Source organism: Parasteatoda tepidariorum, chromosome 2, assembly GCF_982258835.1.
Source record: "Parasteatoda tepidariorum strain Cologne lab strain chromosome 2, Ptep-v5.0, whole genome shotgun sequence".
NCBI classification, from domain to species: Eukaryota; Metazoa; Arthropoda; class Arachnida; order Araneae; family Theridiidae; genus Parasteatoda; species Parasteatoda tepidariorum.
The window spans coordinates 129,387,188-129,406,660 of NC_141756.1; the positions used below are offsets into that span (position 1 = coordinate 129,387,188).

Consider the following 19,473-nt stretch of genomic DNA (forward strand, 5'->3'; position numbering starts at 1 on the left):
AAACACTTACATTTAGTGAAGTAAAAAATATATGTATGAATATTAATCTGAAGAAGATTTTTTAAACCATTATTTATAACTACTTAAACTATTAACACTCAACATACTGCAGTACTGGGCATTGCACTATCTGTTGAAGAATGTGAAAAGTATTTTTGACACTAGCAGATATTTTATCGCCAATTTCTTTAACAAATACGGAGAAGTTAGAGAATATATTGGTAAACAGGAAACAGACATGAAATACAGGAGTCTTCAGACAGGATTCTTCGAACAGGAGACTATTCAGGTATACAAAATAATTTTTTTTTCTCCAAAATTTCTTAAACAAATGATGAAAATTTTAAATTGCTCTTTTGAGTTATTACTTTTTGACGTATACAAATGACGTTTCGATCCTTCTTTCGGCAGTTACAACTACTTATGTCCGTACAATTTTTAAAATCCCGAAACGCTTCATACGATATTTTGACCAATGAGTTATCGATCGCATATTTGATTAATCATTTTTTGACGTGATTTACTTCTGCCGATTTCATCGAATATATCTGGATTATTCGGCAGTTATGGCAACGTATTTTCGCAAAGTTTTAAAAATCTTGAAATTTTAAGTGTGATTATATTTTTAATCCTGAAGTTGAATCACACATTTAAATAATCTTTTTTCTCTACACTTTCTTTGCAAGCTTTATCGTAAATATGAAGGATTTTTTTCAAATAGTTATTCCTACGCTTTTCCACGAGTTTTTTCTGACGTAAATCTAAATTAATTTTAAGTAGTTATTACCACTTTTCAACGAGATTTTAAAAAATGTCATTTTTTATTACGGTATTATTAGGCACTCAAGTCTTAAATTGTCCATAACATGTTGCCAGGTATATATATTAATATAAATTAAAAAAAATCACAATAGACCCATTGGTTATCTGAAATGTTCTGTGAAAAAGTACAATAAAAACAAAAAAAATAAAAGTTAAACCCTTATATCGTTACATGGCATATGTCAATTCATGTTGGCCGCTTAATCAGAGCTCCGATGCATCAAGATGATGGCTGCTATACCGGTGCACCGACTTACGCTTCAAATTGAGCTTAGAAACTATGCATACTCCAGACGTTCTAGAAAAACACCATTTTTATCTGGAAAACAAGCGAGACAGCTATTTTCCTCTAAAACAGTAGGCTGCCAAAATAAATATCGGGCTGTATGTAGAATTATTAATTGTTATTGAAAAATGAACTAACTGACTTTTTCAGCATCGCTTGTAGTGGAAATAATTCAATAAAAGAAAAGGGCACAAATGTTGCACTAACCGGAAAATGTTTCATATGCAGTTTAAAATTTAAGGCACTTATACTGTGGCTTTATTTTTCTTGGAGCAAGAGTTTCAAAAAATTGTGTTAAACTAAACAAAGAAAAGGATAAATACGTACCTGCAAATATATCTTGACGTGAAGCAGCAACTTTATCTTTGGACTTCCCAATGGTGGAAACATCTGAAAATGACAAATCAACAATATCAAATAATCATACTTACATACACAGGATATCTGCAACATTTTAGACTTTCAAATTCATTACTTTCCAGGACTAATTTGAAGAGCTTTTCATGACTTAAAGTTACTATTTTCTCCGACAAAAACGCAACAATAAATTTAAAAAAGCATTATAATAACATTAATTGAAATGGTAGGTATAACAAAAACTGTTATACTCTGCGTCTTCATATTTATAGATTTTAAATACAAAAAACAGATTAGCGAAAGAGTTGAAGCAATAAAATAGCTGAAAAAAAATACAAAAACAATTTTTTTTCTTTTTCTCTGCAGGATCATATTCTAAAGATACTTTTCTTGTTCATCGGAAAAAAACGAAAGACTCCTAATTTTTCTGTTCTCATTTCGGAATAAAAAAAATTCGCCAATGATTGGATTGCTTCAGTTAGAATTTTGAATTGATAACATATAAAAAAAAATAATAACAAAAGTTCTGAAATCACAAGAAGTTTAAAAGATAATTCGCTCTAGAAAGTGTGTTTTTTTCATTTTTTTGAAAGAACACTATAATTTTTACAGAATATGATTAAAACATTTTATATTTTAATAAAATATGACTGTGAGTGGGGATTATGTTACAAATTCAGATATTCGCAACACCTTAAAAATGGAGGGGAAGGGGATAGGTTCCATCTCAAAAATTAGATTTTTCGACGACCAAAAACTATTACTTTCCATGATTTGTTTATAAAAAATAGTTAAAATCGTGTCATTTCATGACTAATTTTGCTCAATAACGAACTTTATGAGTTTCCATGATTTCTCATGAGTTTCCAGGTGCGCAGATACCCTACATACACTAACACATAATACATGCACTTAAATTCTAGTCAAAAGAAACTTACCAGCTTTCTTATCTTCCATCAAAGGTTGAATAGCCACGGGCACAATTTTGATATCGACGGGCAATTCTGAAGGTCCTAATGAGTACTGATACAAAGCTTTTTTCCAAACCGACAACAGAAACTGACAAACCTTAAAAAAATGCGTTGATGAGCAGTGACAGGGAGCACTTTCGTCGCCTCGTTATTGTAATCATGTGGAACATTCAAAGATCATAGTTGAAAACCTTAGACAGGGTAAAAATTAGCTGCCAGCTCTGCCCCTAGATTAAAATACGCCCCATTGAAGTTTCAGTTACTCCTAAACTAACACAATTTCCAGCTCATTATGCTTTGTATTGTAAATGCCAGTCTATTCACGGGAGGTCGGTGGTTTGTATCCCAGCTGAGGAGACTGAATTTTATCAAATATTATTTTGCAAGTGGATAAGTATTTATTAATTATTTATAAGTTAGTTTTCAATTAAATTTTTTTTTTAAAAAACTTAAAATTTATAAGAACAAAAAAAAAATGAATCGATGTTTAATATTTTTAATTAAAACATAAGGATTAATTTTTATTTTTAAAAAAATTATAATAAATATGTTTTAATAACTAAATTTTTTTATTTATATTAAATTTAAGTTCTTATTAAACTTAATTATGAAAATATAAACAAAACTATATTATCAGGCTTGCTTAAAATAAAAAGGACTATTTATTACTTAACTATAATCCATTAAATTTCAAATAATCAGAATGCATTCGAAATTAATTTTGTATTTTTAATAGAATGATTTTCCAGTTATGTAATAAATAGTTTTCTTTTTTTTAACTAGCCGAACATACTTTTGTTTACTTATTCATAATTAAATTTAATACAAAATTTAAATTATTTATTATAAAATTGAAAAAAAAATTCAGTTAGTTTATCAAAAAATTTTAAATGACAATTGAAAGAAAAATCCATACATTTTGAAAAAAAGAATAAACAATTAAATACTTAGTTTTTTTTGCTTCTAAAATTTAAATTTTTTTTAGAAATAATTTAAATTAAAATACAATATAAACAGAATAAAATATACCAAATAGTTCTTAGAACAGAAATTTGGAGGTAAAAATCAAATGCCCCATCTGAAATTTGAACCCCCCCCCCTCCACAGCTTCTCCGGCAGAAAGCGGATAGTCTAACCATTATACCACAAATCCACAAATTGTTAGTTTAAATGAATTGAAACCTTAATGTAACTTTTTTTAACCCCAAAGCAGATCCGACAGTTAACTTTTACCTTATCCAATGCTTTCAACCATACTTTTGCATTTAAGAGTAATTTCATTTTAATAGAAATTGAACAGATGTGTACTTCATGTGTTAGTGAAAAAGCAGCATTTAGTAACATCAGCTTAAAACAATATGGCGCAAGTAGGAAACCATCTTTACACTAAAAAATTAAGCTTTTTCAAAATATAATCCTGTATATTCAAATCTTCTTCCTCTAAACTATTGCAAATATAGATTTTAAAACTTTACCAGGGTTTCCACTCAAATCTGGGAAAAAAATTTCCTGTACATATTTCAGGGTGCGTAAGCAAATCTCCCAACAAAAAATAAGTACCTTTAAAGTGCTTTTTAAGCACTCAGAAAATATTTTTAAGCACTAAACACATTAACAAAGTAATTTTCGAGGACTTTACATGATCATGATTAAATAACTAGTTTCTGACAAAAACTCTTTTCTTGATTATATTAGCCACCATAAAAAGATTGAGAGATTTTTCAGTTCATCAGAGGGTGGGAAATGAAGCCTGAAATCAAGAATATCTCAAGAAAATGCAGCAGAGTTGCACATGAGAGTGCCAGCATCTCAACTAATCCAGCTCAGTAGACGCGCAAGCAGACCCCCAAGTATTTCATCAAATATGTCACGATGATGGGTGCTATCATACGCTACGGACAAACAGCATGCCGAAATGAATTGTGGTTGAATGAATTGTGAAAACGTTGAATAGAACAATGTGATAATCATGCTTTGCATAATACGCAGCGGAAAACAACATGGTAAAGAAAAAAATCTTCGAAAAGGGAAAATTAAGCACTTTTTAAAATTACCTCATGAAAAAGTAGTTTTAATTGCTTTTTAAAAACGAACATCGTAAATAAACACCTTTAAGCATTTTTTAAAAACGCTACGCCCCATGCATTGTTCACAATATATTAAAAGGAAACACAATTACTGTGCTCTTGTGTGAGCTATATTAGGCTAACTATGCTAGTTTTAATTGCTGCAAAGACTTAGAGATAAAAAATGGAACAGCTGAACATAGTTAAATAATGTTATAGTAAATGAAATAGGTTAGTATAGTTGGAATAACAACCTATGCCATAGATTATACATTGAGTGGTCACCAATTTTCAAAGACGAAATTAAACTAATTTCCTTGTATTTTTTAAAATTGTAAAGAAAAATCAAAATTCTCTGTTATTTCAGGTGATTTTAAAATTTCCTATATTTCCCCTGTGGAGTGGCAACCCTTGATAATTAGGAAACTGTACACATTTTCTATTTGGAAACCATCTCTGGCATAGTTGATTTTAGACTGAAAAATTAAGCTTTTTTAAAACATCACTACATACCTACTTCCATTAAACTATTGTGAATATAAATTTCAAAGCTTTATTTATAAATTCAATAAAGAAAAGAGATGTACCATTCAAGATGAATTGGGAGTAAAGTCCTTTTTGCTTCTTTCTGATTTAGGATATTTAAATAGTAGGTTGCTCTGTCACTCACTTCATCATCACAATCCAGGAGGCTTCTCTGCAGAAGAACTAAAATATTTGGCAGAAGCTCTTCACAGTGAGCACCAAACTTAGCCAAGGAACTGACAGTAGCTGCATAATAAATGTATATACTTTCAAAACAATGATCAATCACATGAATGTAAATACATGACTGCCAACATTGAAGAAATAAAATAACAGAGATTTCACTTGCGACATTTATTAGGCTACGAGTAAAGTTTTGATACATCATGCAGAATTATGTAAGTCAAAAAGAGAAATTCAAAATTGAAAATAATATAAGTACTTACATTTAGCAAAATAATATGTATATACTAGGGGGCTAAGCCCCCTGTTCGATGCCGCTCACCAACCCCGATTATTGCTTTGCAATATTGCTTCGCAATAATTGTCTTTTCTTGGCAGAAAACAATTTTTCTAGTAAATTTAAAATTATTCACTTAACATATATGTACTAAAAGGAATTCTGTTTACTTACTCTTGTGCCTCTACTTCCCACGTCTAAATATTACTCTCAAATACTACTTTACCCAAATATTAGATCTCTTGGTGAACGGAAGTGAATTTTCGAAGTAATCATTTTTTAAAATAACATTTATATTCTTATAGCATTGTATTGTTCAAACAAATTTGATGAGTTCACAAACATAATTTAATACTCTCGCTAATAGTAGCAGTACTGGAAAATAAGTTTAAATTAGGGATATTTTGTGCTGATGACAACCTAAACAATATGGAAATGAATGAGGGAAAACTGGATCCTACCACGTGATTTTCCAGCCAATAAAAATGCACCGACAACAATGGAAAACTGCGACACCATCATTAGAATTTTATATATAGTAAGAAATCTTAATCTAAAGAAGATTTTTTAAACCATTATTTATAAATTATTTTATAACCGTTGTTAAACAGCCAACCCAATTGCTTTAGTTTACGGCTACTAATGTTCAATGCCTTGTCAAATTGAACACAATCCAGAAGACAAGGGAACTCCTGAATCAATCAAATACTAGGCGAAATTTGCCTTCGTGGAGGACTTTTTGAAGGAACTAACCCACATTTGCGTTGCATGGTGAGGAAAACCACGAAAACGTCCACCTGACAGCAAGGAGTACTTAAACTGTTAACACTCAACTTAGCAATAATAAGTGCTAGCAATAGCACTATCTGTTGAGGAATAAGAGAAGTATTTTTGCCACCAGCGGATATTTTACTGGGTAAAATGTTTTTAAAAATGACTTTCTTCAAAAACTACAGAGACGTTTTAGAATATATGGGTTAACAGGTTATAGTCGTAAAATACAGGAGTCTTCATTAAACACTTGGCAGGATGGTAACAGGACACTTGGCAGGTATGGTAATAATAAAATTCGAAAATATCGTTTTGCTTCACAAGAGATTAGGGGCATTAAGAACGAAAAATACAATTATTAAATAAGGTTGTTCAAATATTTTTTTCATTTCAAAAAATTTTATAAAAGTAATTTTATGTTAAAGTTATAAATATTATTATTCTTCAAAACTTATAAATCAACCGAATTCTTGAATATTTCTTTTCTTCTTAAAATTACGTGCCATGTAAATAAATGTCTTCATTGCTCCATTTTGTTTCTCAATTTTGCCATATTTTATACTAAATTTCAATAAAACACCCACTTACACAAATGTTTTATCTATACCTAATATTTGTATTTTTTTAAGGATAGACTCAGTGGTCTGTCCAGACATTTTGTGAAAGGTCCGTTTTTCGTGAAATTGTGAAAAAATTACTCACATTCCTTCAACCGGAGTCCGCTTTTATGAATTTGTGCAAATAGGGTCCGTTATTGCAAAAAAAAAACTTTTTCAAGGAGTTTTTAAATTGTAAAGACATACAAGATTATGCTCAACACTGTAAAATTATAATTAAAAAAATTAAATTTTAAAAAGTAAACAACAATTGCTGCTCCTAAATTAGAGATGCAACATACAAATATTTGGTATTTAGCCTATACTGCTGATCGCAGAATATTAATTTCGGACGAATAATTTAAGAATCGTCTGCCAAAGACAAAACTTAATTCGTTTACATCCATCTCTCTTTTTTTCTGCCCTGGAAAGGGTTTATTCGATTAACAAAATAATAATGAAGATAAACAAATTTGTGAAGGGTCCGATTAAGAGAAAAATCATTTTGTGAAGGGTCCGTTTTTAAGTTAAAATATTTTGTGAAGGGTCCGTTTTCATGAAAAGATATTTTGTGAAGGGTCCGTTAACGGACCCAAATTTCTTCTAAACAGACCCCTGAGACTATATTACTTCAATAAATGAGCCAAACTTAGGAGATATGCTAAATCAATCTTTTATTATTCCTAATTTAACTTATCATCTTCCAGTTTAATTTCTTTATGCTTCTTTCACAGGTTCAAATTAATTTTTACTCAATCATTCTTAACGATATTAATTTTTCTTCTTTATGACGTGTTTAACATAATTAAATTTAACTATGCCATTACGCTTAAGGAAAAATTTCTACAGTTATATCCCTCGGTAGCAGATACCCTCCAGTAGATGATTTTTCATCTAAGACTTCTTTATATTTTTAAAAAGTAAACAGAGATGACTCCTTTTTAAAAACATCACTTAATTTGAATAAAGAGCTGAATAGAGAAAGAACAACAATTAAAGATTGTTTTCCCCCTGTTACTTGATTTCTGGCTAAACTTAAAGATTTATTTCAGTTTTTTTTTTATTTTTTTTTTTTTTGCAGGATGCGTAGCCAAATTCTTTAACAAAAAATAAGCACATTTTAAGCACTTTTCAAGCATTCAAAAAATATTTTTAAGCACTTTAAAAAAATATAATCAGGCAGAGTTGGGAAGTTTTTGACAATTGATGGTTTTACCCAGTTTTATTTGCTTGCCAGTGACAAAGAGGACGGCGAGTCACCAACAATGAAATGAACAAGAGAAAAAAAGTTTTTCTATCGCCATTAGAGAAAAAAATTTGACAATGTCAATTTTAGTCATAAAAAAAGTTACTCACACTTTGATAATTTTTGTAATAATTTGGTAAGTAAAGTGTTAACACTTTACCGACCGGCCGTCGATTAATCGACGTTTTGTTCTCAGCGCATACCGACCGGTCGTCGATTAATCGACTTTTGACCGATCTGTGGTGACTACGTTTTCCACCAATTCAGCATGCCCTGAAAAAAATTCAGCTGTCGTTTTCTCGAGTGCAGCTGGGTGCGACCAGATTTTCCTGCGAAAAGAGTCGGGATTTTTCATCGTGCAGCTGGGTGCGACTAGATTTTCCTGCGAGGAAAGTCGGGATTTTTTCATCGATATGAAGGCAGGGATGCCAACTGCTCCGCTTTCTGGAAAAGTTCTAATAAAGTGGTAGCAAAATATTTTGTAAGATTAGTTAAAGAAAGATAGTTACGCCTACTTTTTAATACAGTAACCAGTATATTGATGATTTAACGTTGCATTTTATATCATATTTGTAATTTTTGATATTTAGTGGTGAAGTCCGCGCGTCAGTCTAGGCCGAAACCGAGCCGGTGTCTCGGACGATCTGCAGCTGAACGGGCGGTGAAAGGGCATAGTATGTTCGAACCGCTACCGGTCGGTAAAGTGTTAAGTACATGGAAAGTTAGATACAACAAATACTGCATGCAACAAAAAATTCGCTATTACGACAAATTTTCAAGTTACTAACAAAATTTTGTCATTAAAGATCTCAAAAACATTTATATAACAATTTAAAAATTTCTATCTTACCACTGTAGAAATTTGTAAATCCAACAAACAATTTCGGCTCTACTTTTATCGATTAAAAGGAAACGGCCAAAACTAACTTTCGTTAAACATTCTTCTTCTTTATCTTCGAACATCATCGGGAAAAAAATTTCATTTAGTCTACTAATCCATTAAAATTATTACCAAAACAAATTTTAGCAAACTTTCCCCTCCTATAAACCACAGTTGTAAAATAGATACAAAATAAATGAATTTGTTGGAAAAACAAATCAAAAATGAGTGTACAAAACAATTTTTAGATTTCTTTTTGCCTAGTTAAGTATAATGTTTCATCCTAATAATAGTGCTTTGTAGGAAATCGTAGAACTAACCTGCATTTGCGTTACGTAAAGCAGAAAAACCACGAAAATCTCCCACGGTTAGCCTGACGGCAAGGGGACTCCAACCTATGATCCTTCTAACATTGAGGATATTTTAAGTCAGCCTTGTGATCGGTGAAGCCGGAATTCGTATCGACCAGCCATCTCTGGGATTCCAACCCTGTTCATCTCATAAATTTTTTTCGTTTGATGTTCCACAGCAAGTTTCTTTTTTCATTTTTGTGGGCAGCAGTTATTTTTTCATGATTTTAAGTAATTTCGTTCATTATCATAGGAAATCTAATAAGCAAAGGAATAATTGGAAATCGAATTATTCAGATTGAGTCCTAGAACGTGAAGATCCGATCATTAGATATAAAGTTATTCAGGGTGTTCCATTTTTTCCCCTATTTTCTGCGCTGTACTTTCTCGTTTGGATGATATAAAAAAGCATTAAACATTTAAATATTTCACGATTTTTTATCATTTCCTTAATTAAATATTCACTGTCAAGAAGAACATAGAGTTCAAAGGTTAAAAAAATAAATTCGTTAAAAGTACTTTAGAATAACAAATTATCTCATGTAAAAGACGAATCAACATTTCTTAATAACTTGTTAAGCAAGCCAATTTTTTATTCCAAAACATTTTAAACATTTATGTGAATTATGCTAACCAGTAACGTATGTGAAAAGTATTGAAGTAGTAACTATATTTTAAAAATAAGTAAGTAATTATAGTTAACTACAATTGTAATAAAGTAGTTGTAATTAACTACAAAGAAAATGTAATTTTATCGACCACCCTTTTATTCAGAAGCCGGCCCATATTACTGAATGGAACAATCTTGTTTGCTTCGATAAATTGTCACAGTTATTGTCAATATTGCTTAGTTTTTTTTTTGTTGCTAGTTTTTTTTTACTTCCATCTATGGCCTTTCAAAATTTAGGAGGAATTAATTCTTTGCTCAATTTACACTAATAATAATGTGATCTGATTGATAATCATCTAGAATTTCTAGAACTACAGATCTATTAACTTTTTAAAAACTATTCTGTTGGCATTTTTTTCGGTCATTTTGTCAGTCTTTTTTTCAGTCACTGAAAAGAGATAATTTATTTTTACCCTTTCAATGTAAACTTTACCATTTCCAAATCAAATCTTTAGTTTGAAATCTTTTTCTTATGGGAGTTTCCTTCATTTGATTTTTTTATTAAATATTTGAACTGAAACTGTTTTTTTTATCATGCGTTTTATTATTTACCTGCAAATATATTATTCACATTATATATTTTGATTAATTTATCTTTCTTTCTTAATAAATGTGACATCTCGTCAGATACTAAACATTTAAAATGAATTGATTCATTTGGAGGTAAAAAATATATTTTATTAATTCAATACTATTTGTATTTATACTTTGCATGTAATATTTGCATTGGGAAGCAAATTGATTTATTAAATAAAATAGAATTGAATATACATGCATGGTTCCATTTCTATTCCCAAAATTTTGTACTTATTTTCGATTTTAAAAGAACGTAAATTTTCATCATTGTCTGTCAAAAAATTAAAAAAATTTTATTACATTAAATAAATAATCTCAGGAATCTAAAGCATTAACCTATTATCCGATTGAAAACTTCAAAAATTACTCAAACAAGAAATAACAGTATGCATGTTTCAAGCGCTCATAAACAGGCGCCCATTTCCAAAACGTGAATCAGAAGAAACAAATATGATTTGAAATATAAAACTAAGAGCTCCTACTTAAGAATGAAATAAATAACGGGAAGATAAAAAACTAGAAAAAAAACCACAGTAGCCGAAAGAGAACAAAAAAGATAACATGATCATTTTTCCATCTCTGTTTATCATAAGCGTTTTTCCAACTCATATTAATTCTAATCACCCTAATTGTCAGAATATTTCTGCATTTCATACTTCCGATTTGCACACACTTAACTTTTACAATCTTCTAACTTCATTTAATCTAAGAAATTAACATCCATCACTAGTTTGATGTTAGCAATGGATTTAATCACTTCTATCGTTGATATCTCTTTGTTAAGCAAACTAGACCTCTTCATCAAATCCTTACAGAGATTCTTCCAAAAGAATTTTACTGTTTTCTTCCCGCTCGTTAGAAAATTGCTAATATCTTCTTCTGTTTTGGTTTTAAAGTAATTTTAAGGCCAGCTAACAAAAACCAAATTTAGATCTCTTAAAGATTCTATTAGCTTTAATGATCACTGGGGCATATACTACATTCATTGTCAGCGTGACATTGGCTACATCGGAATTAGACGCCCTTTAAAATTTAGACTTAAGGAATAAAATAGTCCGTTATCAAAACAATCATCAATTGCTGCAAACTGTGGAAATTACGGGCATAAATTCAATTTCGATGTCAAAATTATTTCCAGTACTGTCACATCAGCTCATTTTGATGCCTTGAAATCTTGTCTTATTCAAATGAATGCTTGAGCCGCGATGGCTCAAAGGATAGAGCGTTCGCTTTCCAATGGACGTGAGCCGGGTTCAAATTCCAGCGATGACTGGTCGATACGAATTCCTCATCCGGCTTGCACCGATCACCGTGCTGACGTGAAATACCCTCAGTGGTAGACGGATCATAGGTTCCCCTTGCCGTCAGGCTAACCATGGGAGGTTTTCCTCTAAGTGTTAAGCAAATGCGGGTTAGTTTCATCAAAAAGTCCTCCACGCAGGCCCATTACTTGATTCAGGAGATCCCTTGTCTTTTGGTTCAAATTCACAAAAGCGTTGAATATTAGTAGTCGTAAACCCCAAACGATGGTTATAAAATGAATTCCCTTGTTCAGATCCTCACCACCTCTCCATACTGAGTGGAAATGCATTTTACCTTGATTTGCCCTTCTCGACCCTTCTTCCTGTTCTGTGGATTATCTCTCTCGGCTAGAGTGGGTTTTTTTCTAGCTTTGTTTCTCAACTTTATTTTTTCCATTTTTCGTGGACAACTTTTGTTTTATTTTAAATCACTTTTGTTTCTTTTCATTCACGTTTTGCATGTCTTGAAAACGGCTCCTGTTTTGAGCGCTTAAAGCATGTCGACTGTTATATCCTGCTTATATGTTTTTGAAGCGAGCGAAATTTTTAATTTTGTAGAATCTTTGTTATAATTCAAAAATGGAACGTTTACATAACTTTTAACTAAATAATAATGCATAAGAATATTTGATAAATAAATAGCCGAAACTACATCCTCACTCAATTTATTCTGTAATAAATGAGCATCTCTAAATTATGTAGGGGTGAACAACCTTTTTGAGTAAAGGGCCACATGGACAGCAGATTAACCAACGAAGGCCGCAAGCCAAAGTACTTAGACAAACATTTTTAGTAATTGTAAGTAGTGATTGCTATATAAACATCATTGTTCAAGGCACTAAATTGTCATCAGATAACCTTGTAATAGTAACCTTGTAAAGGTTGGCATAAAATCAAATATTTTTAAACGTTTAAAATAAAAAACTGATAACTTAGAAGATAAAATACAATCAGAATCAATATATCAGGAAATTTTTTTTAGTCAAATTGAAATAATTAAAAGCAATGGGAAAATTCATGTTTTTTTATCACTTTACACAATACAAAAGTCCATTTTTTCATAGAATTAAATTTAAGAAAATAAATAATCTAGTTATTAAAATAAATGCAAGTTAAATACTTTGATTCAAAGAAATTTTTTATAGGGTTAAAAATGATTAAAATTAAAATAAAACCCCTTTTTAGCTCAAATGAGATCCGGCATTTATTAAGGAATATATTTAAATTTTAAAATAATTGGCATAAATATAGCACGTCAAAAAGTGATGTATTTAAATGCGAGATTCAAAATTAAAGTTTCTCAATAACGTAAAAATAATATTGGGACTTTCGAAGCCTTGTAGAAATGTGTAGCAATAATTGCCAAAGTAACGATTCGTAAATAATTTGATTTGCTATAAAATCGTCACATAATAATATCTCGTGCTAAAAATATCCAAAGTTTAAAAATCACGCGAAATGAGTCGCGATAACTGCAGAAAAAAGGATCAAAAGTCAATCAGATTTGAGATGAAGTTTGCGCAAATAAAGCATTTCATTATAAAGCATAATTAGCTTTAATAAAGTACTTTCATTACTTTCAAGACGTTAGTACATAGTTCGATTTCATAAAAAAATTTCGGTTTCCGTAACTGCGTGAAAATGGGTAGCAATAACTACAGAAAAGTCATTGGCTTTACGGCGAAATCGGCACATACGAAGAGCGTCAAAAATATCGGAATTTTTGAAACTACTCGTAAATCCGTAGCATTAACCATCGGGGAAAAAAAACGATCGAAAAGCTACACTGGTTGAGATTGGGTACACCAAAAACTTTATTGCGCAATGAAAATACAATTAAAAAAAAAAAAAAACGATATATATTTTTTTTCATTTTGTTCAGGCTGCTGCTGCGGGTCGCACATAGAGTGTTGGCAGGCCGCATGTTTTGCCCCCTACTTCAGACAATTAAAATTAAATTTCTTTAAACGAGTTTAATATACATTTTCTCAATATATCCTTCATTGATGTTTTTTTCAAAGATGCCCAGCATACATTTGCCCGGTATTCCCTACAAAGCTCGTAAAGTAACTACATGGACCCATTTGGGCAATATTTTCAAAATTAAAAAGACGGAAATGTTTATAATTTAAAATTTCATCAAATAATATAAAATTAAGAAGCGTTTCTAAGCAGCAATAAAAAAATTCATTAACAAAAAAATAATTGTGAAAATTGTTATAAAATGTAGTATTATTTTCATTGAAATATGCTTACATTACATTCATTAAGACAAAAAAAAATTTCGTGTAAGGAATTTTTTATTTTATCTAAGAAATAAAATGTGGGGTATGGGCAATATTTACCAAATCAATGAACAAACCATTTAGTTGAATGCTTGTTTTTTTTATGAATTTTTTTTATTTTATTTACTGACTTGCAACTTTAATCCTTCATTAAAACATAATGATACATTTTAAAAGGAATAATATAAATTTTCAAAACATTTCCTTCGTCAATAACAGTTTTAAGTTTTAAAAAGAACTTTAATAGTTTAAAAATTTCTCAACAGAAAGTATTTACTCCAATTGAATTACTGTTTATTTTAGGAAGTCTTAAGAATCCTTGACAATAGCAGAAAAATAAAGTTAGTGAAAAATATACGTCACACTGTTAATAAAAAATATTTATTGAAATGGTGCGTTTGCGCAACTTTGGCCGACAATGGGTTGAAATCAATTGAATCTAAATGTAGATCACACGAAATTTAAAACAAAAGTAAAAACAAAATTAAGACGATTAAAATTGATAATAAAAATTGAAAAGCGAATTAAGGCAAATAAGAAGGATTGCGCTTGACTTAGGAATGAACTGGTCCTTAGGACTTAAAACTTTTTAACCAAAAATAGGTCCCTATCGAAAATATTAAATATCTACTTATATATAAGATATACCCGAAAAGTAAATATTTAAGTATAAAAATAAAAAATACCATTTTTTTTGAATTACTAATAATTTCATAAACTATTAAAACCAAAATATTCCGATTAGCTGTCATTTCCATCAAGGGATTCATGTTAATCCGATTCATATTAATCAAGGGATTCATTTTGATCAGATTCATATTAATCAGTGGGATTTAATATGGAACAAAACTTTTTTTCTTAATACTATACAGACATTCATAACTGTGTATTTTAAAATAACATCATTATCACCGACACCTCTATAAAGTGAGCAGTGCACAAAAAAATTAACTCCTTTAATAACTATTGATTTAATGATCGGTTATTCGCCTTCAAAGACTCAATCTTACTGTTTCGAAAGTCTACCATTAAATAGGCTGATTATATAGAGAACCCAAAATTTTAAGTTACAAAATCAGATGCGAAAACGTACTTTCTTACCTAAAGTAGTATTCTTACGTAGAGCAGAGGCAGTTTTTAAAAAGAAATTTAGATTTCTGACTGCCAAAATATGGGGGAAGCCGTACTCTATTCCCAATAATTTCGTAGGGAAACAATCAAAATTTAAGACTCATTATTATAAATTCACTTCTTTGCATAATTCGCTAAATCTCGATAATTTTTTAAGCATATTGCACATAAATATAAAACTCATTTATCCGAAAATAATTACATGTAAAGAATAATTTTAATTATTTTTTTATTATATTACTTAATAGCAGCTTAAAAATTTTTGAATTGTAAGGAATCTGGAATTTTACATATTTTGAAGTATTTAATTTCAAATGACAAAATGCAAAATTTAAATGAAATCGGTTGGAAAGTTAAAGAGAAATAAAATCCAACTATACATTTTTAAACGGATTTCTCAAAAGTTATTTTCATAGATTTTATTCAAATATTTTTGCTATTTGAAATAATCTAAAAATGTCAAATGATTTGTATACCTTACAACTCAAAATTATTATTTTTGAATATATTTATAATAAAAATAACCGATGAAACATATACGAATAGTCATTAATGCGAGAATTAAAACGAATAGTTAATAATATTATAGCGAATAGTTATTAATACAATGCATACATCAAAATTTTCAAATTTCATGTATATCTCTATGAAAATTTAGTTCAGTGGCCTCCCCACCCCAATGAAAAAATCCTCTGCCAGCCTTAATGGATCATCTTCATTTTTCAGATGGATCATTTTTCAATGTGAATAGAAAATATTACAAAATCTTGTAGAGAGTCGTGGTGGTTGAGAGGATAGAGCGCTCGTCTTCCAATGAGGTGAACCGAATCCCAGCGATGGCTCCCGCACCCCGCTCGCACCGACCACAGTGATGAAGTAAAATATCCTCAGCGGTAGATGGATCATGGGTTAGAATTCTAACCCACAATTCTCTTAGAATCGTGTGGGGTTCTCGTGGTTTTCCTCTCCATGTAACTCTAATGCGGGTTAGTTCCATTAAAATGTCCTCCACGAAGGCAAATTTCTCCCAATACTCGATCCAGGAGATCCTTGCTTACTGGATTGGGTTAAATATTACTAGACTACCTAGTTTAATATTAGTAGTCTTAAGCCCATAATTGAGTGTTCTGTTCAAAGATGGTTATAAAATATAAAATATCAAAAAAAAAATCTTGTAGAATATGTATGACAAAATTGCTGTACAGAAGTTTGCTTACGGGTTTTTTTAAAGCTTTTCTTTGATTTATATCAAATAATTTGTTTGTATGCCTGTACTTCATACAAGTTATTTTGCTATTAAACGAAGTCGGTAAAATACTTTTTTTAAACGAGTGTGATGTACTAATAACCCATTTTGCACTGAATTTCGTACATTGATTGGTAAATGAAGTATTTTCTATCACATGTCAATTTTGCATTCATAATTTTATTATAAGCAATTGGAACTGATTTATAATAAACGTATGGTTTAAATTCTTTTTAAACAATATCAGTAACAACCATGTAAGCATTAAAAATAATTCAACCGGAAAATATTCTTTCAAAAATCATGTTTCAAATTTATTTTCGTAATTTTTGAAGTTTTAAAAAACAATTTCAATTATATAATCCTTGTCAATAAACCAGCAAATTTAGAATATAAATTACAGTTTTAACAATATTCAAACTTTAAAAAAGGAAAATATAAAAATCATACTTTGTTTTAATTCTTGGAGATGTAGTAGTACCTTTTTTTTATGCCGCACTTTAAATAGTTTAAACTACCTATGATATAAACACACACAAAAAATTGCTATTGTGATTTAATATTTATTTTTAAAAAAATTTGAATGAATTTTTCTTTGCAAAATGCATTTTGCTTACGCAAAGCTAAATGCATTTTGCTTACGCAAAGCTAAATGCATTTTGCAAAATGCATTTAGCTAATAATAGCATAAAATTTAGAAATACAGCTTTCGAGTTCAGTTTATTATCCTGAATTAACTTAATATTATACTTAAGAAAAGTTTTTATAAATGAATATGTATTTATTTTTTGCTGTTTTTCAGAGAGAAGGTTTAAAAATAAAAAAAAGGTAAGCAAAAATAAATAAATAAAGGATTAAGAGTTATTCGCATCTCTAGTAAAAAAACTTAAAATTCTGTTGTTGTTGTTGTTTCTAATGTCACTTGCCAATACCAGCAAGCCTGCTTGGTGAAACTAAGCGAATTTAAGGAAAAAGTGCGTCTCTTGTGCTTCAGTGGCGCCATCTATAGCCAACGATACGAAGTCAGTCACACACACGTCATAGCCCATTTACAGGGCGGCCCATTTATATATCCATTTATTCATCCACAGATCGTAACTTTGACCTGAACCAGAGAACGATCAATCTCCAATTCATTTTTTGTATTTTGTAACCTTCGTTGAACAGCAGATCCAGTTTTTGGATTTACGACTACTAATGTTCAACTCCGTAGCCTTGTAATTTTGAACCACTCCAGAAAAAAGGAAACTCCCGGATCAGTACCTCCAGAGGTATGATTTGTTTTTTGAACATAAAAGACTTTGTAACCCGTTAGATATAACGAGCACCAGTCACCATTTACTACATGGGAAGTCTTCGGTAGGCGGTGATTTAACCAACGACCTCTTGGACATGGCCCAACGCCTTATTTAACCAGACTAACCTGGCCCTATTTAAAATTATCTTAAATATTTCCATTTCCTATTTCGGATCAAAATTTCTGGTCTAGGAATACCAAAAAAGATTTTACGTATGTATAGATATTTCTTATATATAAACCAGTATACTTTTAATGAAAAATGACATAACAAAATAGTAATTTTTGAATAAAAATAGTAATTTTTGAATAAAAATTCTCAAACTAAATGTCCTTCTCTGTTTGCATTATATCAAAAAGTTTACCCATTTTTGTCAAAAATAAGATAAGAATAAAACAACTTTGTGAACAACATCACTTAACCATATGACAAATTTTGGTTCAGCTAAATCCTCTTATCCAGAAAGTGGATTTTGACGTCATAATCAATCCCGCCTCTTTTTGAGTCACGTGAAGACGTTTTAAGCTAATTTTGAGTTATAATTTTAATAAATTCAGATTAATTTTGAAGAATTATCAGTTGATTTTTGAAAGTTTTCAGTTATAGACTAGTTAAAATAATCAACATTACTCGATTACCCTACGTATGCAGGTTGCTCGTTCTTAATATTAATTTTACCTCTTTGAGTATTCCGCTATATCTCAAGAACTTTCAACGAAAATTAAAAATTTTCCGTCCAAAATTATAAATTTTTTTGTCTATAGATAAACCCAAGCCAAAATTTTAATAATTATTTATTCTAAACTTTATAGTTATTTTATTCTATAAAAATTAATTAAAAATTAGAATAAAAAATTATTTTATTTAATAAAAGCCGAAAAAAATTGAATTGTAAGGTTTAAATTTTAGCATCGTTTTAATTAATCTAATTTAAAATGGCGAAACACAAAATGTGGTAAAATCAGACAAATAGTTTCTTAAAAATTGAATTTTGAAAAAGTCGTTTTTTTTTTTTCAAATGTGTAAGTCTTACGTTTAAAAATTAATTTCTCAGTAACTATTCTGACGATATCTTTCAAATTTCGTATTTCACCATTAAAAATTGCAAATTGATGCAAAACTTGTATACGAATTCAATTTTCTTTACTAATACTAAATAAAATAATAAAAGATAAAAAGTATTTACTAAGAGTTTTATTTTGCTTGAAATTATTTTGGATAAACGAAGCTCATGTGAAGCTTTGTGTGAAAAATCTTTCAATTCGCTTAAAAAGTTCAAGCTATGATGAAATACGTAAAAAGTAAAATTAATTTTAAGGGGTCCATATTCAGGACCACTCTCCTGTTCTAACCACTGAAACCTTATTTCTCAGATTGCGGCTACCTCCTATTCGAATCCGCCAAGAAAATGATATGTTTATTCAGAGAAAGTACGCTTTTGTGTCTGATTTCGTGACTTAAAATATCGTTTGCACAAATTAATAAACACACATAACCCCTTCGAAGCATTCAGAATGAGCCTTAGAACGTGAAGATCCAATCATTAGATCAAAAATTATTTATGGTAATCCATTAATATACACTCATGTCCATAAATTAAGGATAATGAAGTTCAGGCTCAGAAAGAAGCAGAAGC

General features: G+C 30.0%; 1 protein-coding gene across 1 annotated transcript in view; it reads right to left on the bottom strand.

Annotated features, from left to right (window-relative positions):
- The window catches only part of LOC147816209 (uncharacterized), a 71,676-nt gene that overhangs the window by 7,439 nt on the left and 44,764 nt on the right, over positions 1–19,473 (bottom strand). The window contains exons 4-6 of the mRNA XM_087156733.1: positions 5,090–5,273; positions 2,404–2,533; positions 1,436–1,498 (exon numbers count right to left, since the gene is read on the bottom strand). Coding sequence (XP_087012859.1) covers positions 1,436–1,498; positions 2,404–2,533; positions 5,090–5,092 — 196 coding nt within the window. The 5' untranslated portion in view covers positions 5,093–5,273. The remainder of the gene's footprint in view (positions 1–1,435; positions 1,499–2,403; positions 2,534–5,089; positions 5,274–19,473) is intronic.